The sequence below is a fragment of the Trachymyrmex cornetzi genome, unplaced genomic scaffold (assembly GCF_001594075.2).
Source record: "Trachymyrmex cornetzi isolate Tcor2-1 unplaced genomic scaffold, Tcor1.1 scaffold309, whole genome shotgun sequence".
Lineage (NCBI taxonomy): Eukaryota > Metazoa > Arthropoda > Insecta > Hymenoptera > Formicidae > Trachymyrmex > Trachymyrmex cornetzi.
The window spans coordinates 748,259-762,560 of NW_017297786.1; the positions used below are offsets into that span (position 1 = coordinate 748,259).

A 14,302-nucleotide genomic window follows, 5' to 3' on the forward strand; every position below is an offset into this window, starting at 1 on the left:
GACTGACGTATTACGTGCTACAGTATACGTTACGTATACTGTACCATTTCCCTAGACTTTCGTATACGTTTCTTTTCAAGAATAGAGCCCCTGTATTCAATGGAGGGCTTGTGTTTTCAAGGGTGCGGCCCACTTGACGCTACAAATGCTTCGAAACTTTCGATTGACCAATCGAAAGAAAGAATTTTATTAACTGACCAATCAAAAAATGCTTCGAAGCATTTGTAGCATCAATGATGCGTTCGGGGAGACACTATTAGCGCTACTTCTATCATTCTATCTTCGTTGTTTATTAGAAATAAAACCAGGATAGAATGACGCTAATAAATAGCGCTAATAGCGTTTCCCCGAACGCACCTCAAATGGACCGTAGTCCTAGTGACAATTACATGTTACTAACCGCGGCGCGCGGCGGCTATAAACAGCTATAAATGAGATTGGAAGACGTTGACTGGCCGGCACTTTTACTTTTTTTTGTTTAATACAGGCGAAAACAGCTATATTTAATGTAACTTTATGCGTGCATTCGTTTATTCAGCGGTTAGCGCAAAACTATTACTTTATCTTTGTTGTTCACCGAGTGTTGAATAAAGATTAAGGCCCAGTTTCACAACTGATGGTTTACTCTTAACCGCGCGAGGTTCAATTTATTCATTATCTCTTTTCAATTCTAGAATTGGAATAAGATGAGAAATAAGTTGAACCTCGGTTAAAAGTTAACCGTGAGTTGTGAAACTGGGCCTAATTGATACTCACTGCGCTAACCGCTGCATAAACGAATGCACGCATTCTGTTTCAATCGAATCATGCGCAACGTTATACTTCGTGCATTCCTGTGCACGTTTGTGTTAAGAAATTGGAAAGCACCCCATGTTATCCTTCCACCATGAACTGGACGCGAAGTGTATAATAGAGAAAAAACGTAGAGCAAGGCCGAAGCGGGACGTTAATAGCATCTGATTTCTTGAGGACAACGGAACATACGAGCGAAAGCGAATATCGAGCGCAGATTAATTGCAGGACAGTGGACGTTGTTCGATTGAATAACGAGACAAGACGCAAAGGCGAGTGCATATTGGGAAAACGTATGAGTGTCAATAAGCGGACGCAGTGTAGGGGTACGTTAAAACGCGATCAAAGTACGTTTTCCAGTGTCGCGAATAAGACGATAATATTATATTCATTGCGAGAAAAGACAGGACGCGCGCAAGACAAAATGTCGCAGGACATTCTCGTGCAGCGAGAGCAGCAAATCGCGTGTGAGTTAGAAAAGTACACGCAGATGACCCAGGACTATCTGGAGCGCGTGAAGCGGTTGCAAGAAGCGGAGGTGATGTTGTGTAACCTCAAGCACTTGCATAGCTCTGGTAGCGTATTAGAAGAGGCTCGAAGGTCAGAGCAACGGTTGCAAAGAGCGATTGAGAAGGCAAATCAACTGACGGTCAATCAAAAGTGCCTAACCGATACAATCCCCATTAAGGATGAGGAAGGGATACTTTGTGCTGAAATAGACGTATATCTTCTAGTACGGGAAATGACGAAAGGGATGCAGAGCGCCAAGTACAGAATAGTACTTGATTGTTACAATGGAACCATAACACGGAAGACGATCAATCCAATTAATAATAAGGAACAGACTCGCGAGCTCACAAATTGTATAGAGCTATCGCTTGGTCGAGAAGAACATGGGAACGAATCAACATTGGCGGACAACAGGCAGGGACGGCCGAGTGGCGAAGACATAGGGAGCGGTGAAGACATAGGGAGTGGTGAAGACATAGGGAGCGGTGAAGACATAGGGAGTGATGGACAATCTCCTATGTCAACAAGTTTAGCCGAGCAGAAAACTACAGAGGTAACAGTGCAGGAGCCATTAAATGGTCCACTGGCTATTTGTGCCATGACGATGGACGAGGATGCGAAGCACAAGAGTAAAGCGGCCAAAAAGCGGAAGGAAGCCAAGAGAAGATATTACAAGGGATCCAGTACGCGCAAGCGCCAACCCAGAAACCGAAATGGAAAATTTATATCAAAAGCCAAGGACATCCTAGATCGAGCAACCCAGGCCAGCAGGTTTTAAAAGAGTAGATCGCTCGAGTCAGTAGTAGTAAATCAGGTAGCACCGAGACAGTCCGATTTGATTTGAGGAGGAGCATGCAGCCGAGTCCAGCGGAGGACTCATCTGCAGCTGCGGACTCCTATGACGCTGATACCGTAATGATCCAGTGTGATTATCGGTGCTCACCACGAAAAGATATTTAGGGGCCAATTCTGTAACTTTTAACGACAGTCGTTGATGTCATTGTGCAGCTTTTTTACTGTACATAATATCTGCGCAACGACATCAACGGCTGTCGTTAAGAGTTACAGAATCGGTCTCTTAGTCTAGGTATTATGACAGAATTTAATAACCTGGTTTTCAACTATTATCTAGTAGATCGTAAAAAGAGATAGCAGATAAGTCTATTATTTTCATATTCAAGGTGAAGGGGAATATTTGATTAGTTAGTATTAATTAGTTTAGGATTATTATTACTACTATTATAATTATCATTATTATCATTATGCTTATTAACGCACAAGCAATTGGTTTCATTTAAGAGTTGATCCTGTTTATTTATGTGACGATATCATGCGATTGCTCGAAGTTTAATTTTCTTTTCTTTTTCTTCGTTGATGATTATTTTTGTTTACACGATCCGCGCCGTTAATTTCGTCAATCGAGACTGTAACTCGCCACAATAAAGTATCGGAAGAGTTACGGGTCCACAATAATCATTAAATAGTGATTCTCAAGTTATTGTTATTATTATTATCGTTAGTCAAATATAATTTTTCGAGTAAGATACTGGTACAGCGATGTTAGCTGTACTCGAGAAAGTCAAATAAGATCCAGTTGGTTGCGATTAAGGCACCGTCAAATAGAAGTGAGGAACGGTGATGCTGACGAACGCGTCCGTAGAATCAAAAGATGTAAAAAGTTATCGCCAAAAGGGCGGGCCTACGTAAAAACTACGGTGAGACATTTGATCCCCGAAGGGGTAGGACTAGAGAGCCTCACAGGGAGAAAGTGGCAAATTGCATCACATGAATGTCCACGTCCAATCAGGACGGGGGTTACGTGACCGGTTTTCTTCAATCTCTCCCATGCCTATGGAGCTTTGATGCCCATACCCAATCATAGGAGACGGCCCAGTAAGCAAGAAACATTTTGGAGCATTTCGACAACATTATAGCAACGTTATAACATTGTTACAGTGCTATTGAAATGTACCAAAATGTTTCTTGCTTACTGGGGGGTCACATGATGCAGTTTGTCACTCTCTCCCTGTGAGGCTCTTGGTAGGATCGGAGAGGACACGTCTTGCGAGCTCAATGGGCAAGATAAACAAATGCAGTAACCGTCAATGCACAAGGGGAATACAATCTTAAATAATCACGGGAGCCAATTTTTGTTACCATTGTTGCGGAGACTGGTGTCCAGGGGGTCGATTCTGTATCTTCAAACAAGGTGAAAATTACAAAAGTGAGCAAATTTACTAGGTGTTGACCAATGAAATTATCAGTATTCTAGTAAATTCGCTCACTTTTGTAATTTTCACCTTGTTTGAAGATACAGAATCGATTCCCTGGTGATACTGGTAACAGAGGCATGACCACTCTGGTAAAAGGTGGCTATAGGCACGAACCCTTGTGGATTGGCAGTAGAAGATTTTGCGAAGAATGCGAAGGTGCTGAAATGGGGTACCGGGGTAACCATATGGTGACGCAGAGACATGCAGGAAGTGGAGATATCGCGCCAGGTGCGACCTAGAGCTGAAAATGATAATAAATTAATAAGATACTGATTATGGACTCTTGAAATTAAACTAATGTAGGAAATTAGGCAAATGAAAGTTCGGTGCGGTATTTATTGCACAATCATTAATTCTATGTACCTATATGTATATAAATTATATTTTTGACTTTCTGTACACTGGTGGTTTTAATAATAATTACATGCAAATATACTTACCTTGGGATAGCCAATGGGAAGAAAGGGATGCTGCTGCCGCGGGGTTTTTCGACTGTAGTTGGTCAATTTTTTACAGCTTAAGGCTTAAAGTCCATATCAGACTACCGACTCTGCAAGCCGACCCGACTGCCAACTCTTGACTGCTGACCAATAATGGACCAATCACAATGAGACTGATTCAGTGATTGGTCCATTATTATAGCGTATTCGATTTACTGACTCGACCCGACTCCGAATCAATGGTCTGTTCTGTTTAGCTGCAAAAGAAGAGCTATATTGTGCAAGAAATGCAGCTAAAAAGAACAGATCGTTGACTCGGAGTCGGATCGAGTCAGTAAATCGAATACGCTATTAGTCTGTAGTCAGAGTTGGCAGTCGGGTCGGCTCGGTAGTCTTATTGGAAAGCAATTGGCAACTGTTAATTAAAGGAGAAGAAGAAGAAATTGTGTTCTGACGACAGCATTGTAGTCATACCAGTCATTGTGCGCTTGAATGTTGCACCCGAGAATTTGATTTACAACAAGAAGTTTCGTAATTACTGGATCTCATTGGAGTGGTACTCACGTATTTGACGTCGAGCTCTCATTGCGGCATAACATTTATATATACTAGAGTGTGCGTGCGTCAATTATGTGAGTATTTTGAAAAGAATTGTATTTAGACACTTGTTTTTGTTTTTTCATCTGATTGTTTTGATAACGTCAGTCAGTTAACGCATTATATTTTGTTTTAATAATTAACACATGCACCTGAGATGTTTCCATCATGTACGAACATAATGTTGTGAAGAATAACATTAATTTTTTGCGTTATATGGAATACGTTATCTAGGTTAGATTAGGTTAGAATTGTAGCGTTGTTTCGCTACTTAACGTATATATATATATACAAACTTGTATTTTATACATATTTTAGGCCTGTTTTTTTAGTTGAATTTCTTGCAATGTTCATCTTTTTTCTCCTTTTTTTCAATATGAGGAGGAAAAGAGGAGAGATGAAAAAATTCAGCTGAAAGAACAAATCTATTTTTTATGTTATCACGGATATTTTTTTACATACTTTTCGTGTTCTTTTGCTTTCTCGTTTCCAGTGCGAGCATTGTAAAATAGTGAGGGAAGAAATGAATAAAGTGGTCGACGAAGCTGTTCCTTATGTGACAAATGTTTTTGTTGTATATACATTTTGTTCTGCAGATTGACAGCTCTCTTGTTTTCCTTGACAGGAATGAAAATTTCTTTAAATAATAGAAAATAGAATTACATAAGAATCTTATAATATATGTATATCTGGGAGTGCCAAATTTGAATTTAATTTGTTCTTTGGAAACATGAACGATCCAGGCATTATCTGTTTCCGTCATTGCAAGACCAAGAATGTGTTTTGCATGCAAATTCCGGCGATGTGTCCGGTATGCTCGTCACAAATGCAAAACTTCATTGTAGATCCGTTTCGTGTTCCATGTCCGTTTGCGAATGCCACTCATAATCCAACCAGTATTGTTATTCGGCCTTCACGAGGCAGCTTTCTTGATAATTACGACGTGACATGCGACGATTTGCATATTGGAATAGTTAACTCTAGTGGTGGCATTGTTGAGTTTGACAAAGAAGGACTAATAGAAAATGATATCACCAAGTGGACTGATTGTATTGTTTTGGAGCCTGTGCCGGCAGCCTGGACTACACAATGGGACGAAGCATTGTTACTTATGTCAAAGGATCTCAAGTGGAAATCCATTAACTATGACGCCATCAATATGAATTGCCTCAACTTCGTTCTGGAATTTTTTAATTATCTGGGATACAGAGATCTAAGATTTGAGAACAAGGAAGAGCTGTGCGAGCGATTAATACTGTCGAAAATGTACAAAGCAATGCAATATGTTTCGTTATACAAAACCTTGAAGAATCAAGAATATCTCCTGTTGGATAATCTTTTTTGATACATTTTCTATTTTATTTATATTGTAATTTATGCAATAAAAACATTCATATTTGTATATATTTTTCTTCTTTGTAAAAAATTCCCCAGACGAATACTCTATTTGTATCTCGGTCTTGTTAATTACAGCATGAATTCCCTTTTTGCCGAAAGAAAGTCGTATTGTAACAAGATAAATTAAAATAAGATTTTTATATTAGAAAAGTTAGGTCAGGTCTGTTCAATTTTAATTCTGGAGTTGAAACGCAGAATCATTGATGCATAATTCAATATGGATAAGATTACAATTCAATATGGGTAAAATTTTGGGGATTGTAAAGTGTTGATGTGCGTTTGAGCGACGCTTATCAACACTTTACAATCCCTGAAATCTTATTGAATTTTTTGCGTTGATGACTGCATTTTGGCTTCGGAGCTAAAATCGGACAGGCCTGAGTTATCTGATTAAATATATTGTTAATATGTGTACCTAGATATTAGCATGTAGATAAGCAGTAATTAATAAATAATTTATAAAACTATAATAACCCATAACATGTCGATATTTGATTTCATTATTTTCTCTGATATTTAAGAACGATCAAATATTTTTGCAGAAAATAAAATACAAACGAAAGGTGTGACAACGAGACAAAATGATATTTACAAGAATCAGATCATCTTTGTTAAATCGATGGTGCGATAGTCGTATCGAACAGAAACGCTTGCTGAGACAACTAATAAATACGAATAAAACCAAATTCGATGTGATTGTCGTTGGTGGCGGTCATGCTGGAACGGAAGCGTCTGCCGCTGCTGTTAGAATGGGTGCAAAGACACTGTTGGTTACTCAGAAAAAAAGTACTATAGGTGCGTATGCATAAAGATAGTAATATTGAAATCTATTGGATCGCTATATAAAATGCATTTTTGATCGAAATTAAAAAATTATATGACCTAATTTATTTTAATATGATTATGTTTGCAGGAGAGATGTCATGTAATCCGTCGTTTGGTGGAATTGGAAAAGGCCATCTGATGAGAGAAGTGGACGCTTTAGATGGAGTATGTTGTCGGATATGTGACATTTCAGGGATATACTATAGAGTCTTGAACAAGAGAAAAGGGCCAGCGGTATGGGGTCTTAGAGCTCAAATTGATAGACAATTGTACAAGAAACATCTTCAAGCAGAACTCTTTAATATGCCTCGATTGCATATTTATGAATCCTCTGTAGAAGATCTGATTTTGGAGAACGATTCTCTGTCCTGTCAAGGAGTAATTCTCAGTATGTTTTACAATTCATAATAAAATAAAGAAAAGAATTGCGATTTGAATAAAAATAACTAAAATAACTAATTCGGTGAATTTATTTTTTACATATGATGTCACATACTAATTCATTTTATTTTTATAGGAGATGGAACGAAGATATTTGGCGACGCGGTAGTTATAACCACAGGAACTTTTCTGAAAGGCCAAATAAACATCGGATTGGAAAAAAGGCCTGCAGGTAGATTGAACGATGAATCTAGTATTGGTTTAGCAAATACACTCGACAGACTTGGATTTCGGATAGGAAGATTGAAAACTGGTAAAAATAACGTTTTATACAATACGTTTCTCTAATTAATTCGCATAATATGTATTATTCATTTAATGAATATTTTTTATTTGGTATTACACAATTAATATGCCTTTATGTTAAAAATTTTAATTATAATATGTTAATTATATACATATAACTACATATTAATTTAGAATTATATGTACATATTTTTAGGCACGCCGCCAAGGTTGGAGAAAGAAAACATCGATTTTACCAAATGTACAGCATATCCACCGGACGATTCACCTATACCATTCTCGTTCATGAGCGATAACGTGTGGCTACCGCCCGACAAACAAGTACCAACGTATCTGACGTATACCAACGAAGATGTCGCAAAAATCATAAAGGATAATATGCACTGTAATTTACACGTAACGGAGGAGATAACGGGTCCACGATATTGCCCGAGTATAGAGAGTAAGATTCTGCGATTTAAGGCACTTAAACATCAGATTTGGCTGGAGCCGGAGGGTCTGGACTCACCATTGATTTATCCGAGTGGATTATCGTGTACCCTGCCGGAAGAGAAGCAAGTGGAACTCGTTAAATGTATCCCAGGATTGGAAAATGCTCGTCTAGGTAATCTCGTTTAAGTTATAATAAAATTCTTTTATTTCTATTATGATTTTATATTATAAAATCTTTTTGATTCCCTTTTTCATTTGCATCTATATGTGAATAGTCAAACCTGGTTATGGCGTTGAGTATGACTACATAGACCCCAGAGAATTGACCACCCAATTGGAGACTAAAAAGATTCCAGGGCTGTTCCTCGCTGGGCAAATAAACGGCACTACTGGTTACGAAGAAGCAGCCGCACAAGGTATCGTCGCGGGTGTTAATGCAGCTGCTAAGGTGATTATGGAAAGTATTTAAAATTAACGCTGTCCAATGGAGAAAAAATAAGTTTCATATGACCCTTCATTGAAATCACCACTTGAACCAAAATTTCTCATGAACAACTTGTTCATTTTAGTCTTTTTTTTATTTACACTGATTGTAAATCTTCATTTTATCCTGAAAAAGATAAGCTATACAACTTATCCAAAAGAATGATTTATGATTTTTTAATTTGTAAAGAATTGCAGCGCTTTATTATTTCGCGATACTGCCAATTAGGAAGCCAATTATATAGACATTTGTATGTACGCTTTTATCTCTGTGTATATCCAGGTATTTAAGAAACCGCCGCTTTTGATAAGTCGAACCGAGGGTTACATTGGTGTCCTTATCGACGATCTGACGACAGGGGGCACTACGGAGCCGTACAGAATGTTCACCAGCAGGTCAGAGTTTCGAGTGAGTCTACGTCCCGACAATGCAGATCAGAGATTAACAGAAAAGGGTTATGCGATAGGCTGTGTTTCTCGCGAGAGGATTGAGAAAACGAGAGAGGTTTTTCGTAAAATGCAGGAAGCTATACAGATACTCAAGAGCGATGTGCGGTCGACTACAAAATGGCGATGGTTATTAAAAATGCAAATTTCTAAGGACCCTGGATGCAAGTCAGCGTTCGATATGCTGTCCGTGACAGATGAGTTAGTGACATTTGCAAAACTAGCAAAATTGTTGCCGCAATTAGGACATCTCGATGGAGATCCCGGTCTGGCGAGAAGAATAGAGGTTTGCAAATTAATTGAACGTATGTTGGAAAAGACAAGCCGATTTAAAAACTTGTGCATAAACAAAATAAAAATTTTAGAAATTTCGATCAAACGTTTAAGTAAAATAGATATTTTCTAATATTTTTTTTGAAACACTGGCAATGATTAAACTTTCAGATTGAGACGAAATATGTTTTCGCTGTTGCGGAGCAGCAGGACCAAGTGAATGATATCAGGAGAAACGAGCAGATGGTTATACCTGACAATATCGACTACAATAGGTAAAAGTCAAAGCTTTATTTCGTTGTTCAGTTATTTAATTGTTGCATAGTAAAATTGGAAGAATAATAATCTAAGCAAGTTACTAATTATTTATTTCATTTCTGTTATAGTCCTAATTTGAATTTATCTAATGAAGATCGAGAAAAACTTACGAAACATCTTCCACGCACGGTACATTTTTTCAACGCTAATAATTCTGTAAAAGCATCGATTTTTTATTTGTAACACGAAAGCAAATTTCTTTTTTATTTTAAATATTTATTTGTTAACATTCTGTATTTTTTTTTACTAATGAGAAATTTTTTTGTAGATTGCAGCGGCCAATAAAATCTCAGGTGTGACACCTTCGGCCATATTGAGGCTACTTTATTATATTAGGTATCATTCCAATGAAAATGTTGCGAGAGCTCAATAATGTAAAATATTATGATAGCGAAAAATAAATAATTATATCTTTCACGATGTGTTGTCAATGGTTTTTAAAATAAGATTATCAGGAATTTATTATAATTAATTGATCACAAAGTAATATTGATAGTGATATTTTAAACAATGTATATACTTGAAGCAGAGAGAGAAATTTTAAATAACTCAATAACTCTAAAAAGAATAATTTAAAAAGTGAGAAAAGTCTGTTGATGCATTTCTTTTATTATAATATGATTACTAGCATAAATAACAATTGAAATAAAATTTATGTGTATCTCAAATATCTTCCTTGCATCGCATCTAAGGCTATACTTCAATTCTAACAATTAAATATCTCTTAATTTAATCGTTAGAATTGCAATAAAATTTCCAACTACATAATTCGTCGTTCTTGATCTTTTCCTATGTGACAAAAATATTATTAATTTTATCCACGTCAATAAAGTAATACAAAGTAAATTTGATTTGTTACAAATTTTTATGTATCGTAAATTAAGAGCCACTTACGGAAATACGTAAGCGTTTTATGACTTCAGCAGTAAACGAGTGGCCAATTACAGTCGAGGATGATCGGAAATGACGGAAATGACGACTGCCATCAACTGCCATTTTAAAACTTTCGATCGTGATTGGTTGATTTCCTACTCAAGTTATAAAGATAGAAGAGTGGGGAGGGTTCTCGCATTGAGAAGAAACGCTGATTTCCGTTAACGGTTCATTTCTTCTACGTATGGGTTGAGTGAATCATCGCGTTGGTCTGATTCTCTTGCATAAAAAATCGCGGGAGAGACGCAAGATGGTAAGGAACTTGTATTTTTTTTTATGTTTCTCGATACATCGCTCAATTTCTTTTTTCATCAATTCCATTTTTTTGTTTTCAATTCGATCTTTCCAAAAATTCACATTTGCTGGCCGCAAATGGCCGCATCCTCGACCAATCGACCACGTGGCACGTGCTCTCTCTCTCTCTCTTCGGAATATTTTATTAATTTAGTATACCCGAACCATAAATTTTTCTCTGTAGTATTTCGCATCCTTATGCTTATTTAAATGATGAAATTTATTGGTCCGTGTTTCTGATTTATCAGTGATTAATTTTAGAACCAGTCTCTGACTAATTTTTTTATGATATAATTTATATAGTGTGTTGGATGACTATGAGATCGGTAAAATGTATTTTGTTTTTTAGATTATTAAAAAATCTGTACAAGAGAGAGCATTTTTTAAGGAAATTGATATGACTTGACTTGTGGAAAGGAATGAATCATTTAAAGAAATAGCTCAAATAGCTAATATAAATCTGCCCCAAATTCCAAAGAAAACATCCACAAAGATCTGAGAGAGTTTAGAGGTAAATGTTTAATATTAACAATCAAGAGACACGGTAGTGTCTGGGCTTTAATATACTCAACCATTAATTTAATGAAAAGTAGTATTTCACACCCTTTTGTTTATTTAAATTATGAAATTGATTGGTCCGTGTTACTGATTTATTAGTGATTAATTTTGTATCCAATCTCTGACTAATTTTCATGATATAATTTATACGATATTTTGGACGACTGTGAGATCAGTAAAATTATTTTTTAGATTAAAAAATGTACACAAGAGAGCATTTTTTAAAGGAAATTGATATAACCTGACTTGTGGAAGGAATAAACCATTTAAAAAAAATGGCTAATATAAATCGGTCCTGAATTCCAAAGAAAACATCCACAAAGATCTGAGAGAGTTTTGAGGTAAGTTTTAATATTAACAATCAGGAAACAATGTCTCGGCTTTAATATACCCAAACCATGAATTTTTCTCTCGTAGTTTGCATCCTTTTGCTTATTTAAATGATGTAATTAATTGGTCTGTGTTACTGATTTATCAGTGATTAATTTTATAACTAATCTCTGACTAATTTTTCATTAATTTATATGTTGTGTTGGATGACTATGAGATCAGTAAAATGTATTTTATTTTTTAGATTAAAAAATCTGCATAAAAGAGCATTATTTATGAAATGACATAATCTGACCTATAGAAAAGAATAAACCAATTATATAAAAAAATGTCTGGAATAAACCCTTTTCTAAAAATAACCAATATAAATCGATCCCGAATTCCAAAAGAAAATATCCACAAAGATTTAACAAAGTTTCTAGGTAAGTTTAATATTAACAATCCTATATCGTGTACAATATTTATGTAGTTTTTCATGCTTAGATATTTCTTGATTACGATGATATTATGGTCCATGTTTCTGATTGTGAGTGACAGTGATCATTACCTGCCATTTAATTGATTCTTTGTTATAAATTTTTATCTTGTATGATCGTCCATGAAACACAGTTCACTGAGAAAGAAATATGATTGCAGGAAAAGAAAATAGCATGCAGAATGAAGAGATATTGAATTCATTGATTGATTCTCTCAATTTTGTTTGAAAAGAAATAGCATGAAAGGACTTTCCTGTGTTAATATGTAAGTAATATTGTTTCCGTTAGTATTAACATTTCAATACTAAATTTAGTACTATTGTAGTTTTAAAAAAATTAAATTTTTTAATTCAAGTATTAAATTTTATATTCAATATTAAATACTTTTTATCATTAAATATTAATTTATTTAAAAAGTTTAAGTTTGAAATATATTTCTAATGGAACTAAATTAATATTGTTTTAATCTTTCGAAATTTAATATTTCTTAATCATGATGATATTAATGGTCCGTGTTTCTGAGTGACAATGATTATTTATAACCATTACTGAGTTACAAATTTTTATTCTTTGTAGCAATTCTTTAATTGTATGATTTTTAACGAGGAACTATATTACAGGATAGTAAACTGCTCCAAAAATAACGTTGCCAACTCTATTTCGGTTATCGTGCACAAATATCTGCAATGCGTTTTTATATGTATCTCTTGTTTTAACGTGTATTATCAATTGTATTTTTGTCACTGAATACGGTTGGATCTATGTATGTATGTATGTATGTATGTATGTATGTATGTATGTATGTTCCTTTAACTCCTGTATGGAGTATAAAACCTCTAATGAGATTTCAATAATAAAATTTTTTCTGGAATTCGTGTAATATCCAGCTTGCAATCTGGGGGATCCATACATAATACATGTATCCACTGACTTACAGTTTAAAGGTGATATTTCATTTGTGCGCTTTTGTCATACAAATTTTTCAAGTCTGTTGATTGGCTATTTGATAGAGAGATCGGAGGACCTCTCTGTTCTGTACATATTTGTTGTACGACAAAAACACAAATGAGCACCCTAAAGCCGGTACGACAAAAACGCACAAATAAGCCGGATCTGAACGGCGCTGGTGATCAAACCTGGTGGAGTCATTTTTGACTCCTTAAGGGGGTATTCTAGTCTAGAAGAATTTTTTTATGCTATATTTACAGCCAATGACTGCGTTCAGCAGGTCATATTTTTTTGCAACTGTTGGAAATTTTCTTTGCTGAAATAGAACTATTCCTTTATATCTAAAAGTAGGTATAATCTAATTAGCGCGAAGAAACTTCCAACAGTTGCAAAATAAACATTCTACTAAACATGACCAATTGTACCAAATAGCAAGTAATCTAAAATACAAATTGTTATATATATATATATATATATTCAATGTATATGTATGTTAATTATAAAAATCATATGTAATCTACACAACAATTTCATCTACTTTTATATAGAAAAATATTAAAAATATATAATGTGTTATTGAATTATATATTATAAAAGTTATAATCGTATCTCTTTATTTTGGTCCCAATATGTGAAATATGCAATATTATTTGAGAGTTCATACACGAAATATCAATATGAATGTAAAGTGATTTCGTTCACCGTAAGGTTTGCGTTACTTGAAATCCCCCAAAAAAGAGTGAGTGCAAAATATACAACTTGTAAACAGATCTATGATAAGAATGATGTAATACAAGTTTCTTTCATTTATAAATTTTTGTTTCACTTTGTATTTCATATATAATTATGCTTGAGATAATTTTTTTTTATTTGAAAATTATCTTTTCGTGGACAATAGATCTTAATGAAGCATATGTAGAAAGAGAAGGTAGATGAATGATTTTAATAACTATGGATTGTTGCTTGAAATTCTTAAAACATTTGCACTTAAAATGAGATAAATGTACATTCAGGTATTGAAAAGAGAGAGAGAGAGAAGATGCTGAGTGCAAAAAGTGCAAGCAATGCGAATCTACCTATTATCTTGATCTCTCTCTCACACACGCATGCACAGGGTGCGATCCATTTCACGCTGCAGATGCTTTGAAGCATTCTTTGATTAGTCAATTCGTAAAATTCTTTCTTCTGATTGGTCAAGGAAGTATTTGCAGCATTAAATGAATCACATCCACACATACACACAAAGAAGGGAAACAAGGACGCAAAGTATCCAATCAAATATATTGGA

At 35.2% G+C, this 14,302-nt stretch overlaps 2 protein-coding genes and 1 long non-coding RNA gene across 5 annotated transcripts; all 3 read left to right on the forward strand.

Annotated features, from left to right (window-relative positions):
• Positions 1-4,368: 4,368 nt before the first annotated feature.
• On the forward strand, positions 4,369-9,863 carry LOC108762554 (protein MTO1 homolog, mitochondrial). 2 transcript variants are annotated; one of them, XM_018509594.1, is made up of 10 exons: positions 4,369-4,647; positions 6,553-6,805; positions 6,924-7,223; positions 7,353-7,529; positions 7,719-8,126; positions 8,230-8,402; positions 8,721-9,170; positions 9,329-9,432; positions 9,544-9,604; positions 9,744-9,863. In XM_018509594.1, the coding sequence occupies exons 2-10, from the start codon at positions 6,592-6,594 to the stop codon at positions 9,846-9,848; spliced, it is 1,992 nt and encodes a 663-aa protein (XP_018365096.1). In that variant the 5' UTR covers positions 4,369-4,647; positions 6,553-6,591; the 3' UTR covers positions 9,849-9,863. The 2 variants fall into 2 exon arrangements, with proteins under 2 accessions (XP_018365096.1, XP_018365095.1); XM_018509593.1 differs by lacking the exon at positions 4,369-4,647 and adding an exon at positions 4,973-5,186.
• On the forward strand, positions 5,310-5,957 carry LOC108762555 (MKRN2 opposite strand protein). The gene has a single exon (XM_018509595.1). It carries the CDS (start codon positions 5,343-5,345, stop codon positions 5,955-5,957), a length of 615 nt encoding a protein of 204 aa, XP_018365097.1. The 5' UTR covers positions 5,310-5,342.
• A 700-nt stretch (positions 9,864-10,563) lies between the features above and the next one.
• Positions 10,564-13,456, forward strand: LOC108762561 (uncharacterized). Of its 2 annotated transcripts, XR_001940174.1 has the most exons (6): positions 10,564-10,661; positions 11,052-11,213; positions 11,453-11,601; positions 11,835-12,012; positions 12,227-12,331; positions 12,687-13,456. It is a non-coding gene; the product is annotated as an uncharacterized LOC108762561 (long non-coding RNA). The 2 variants fall into 2 exon arrangements; XR_001940175.1 differs by lacking the exon at positions 11,835-12,012.
• Positions 13,457-14,302: the final 846 nt, after the last annotated feature.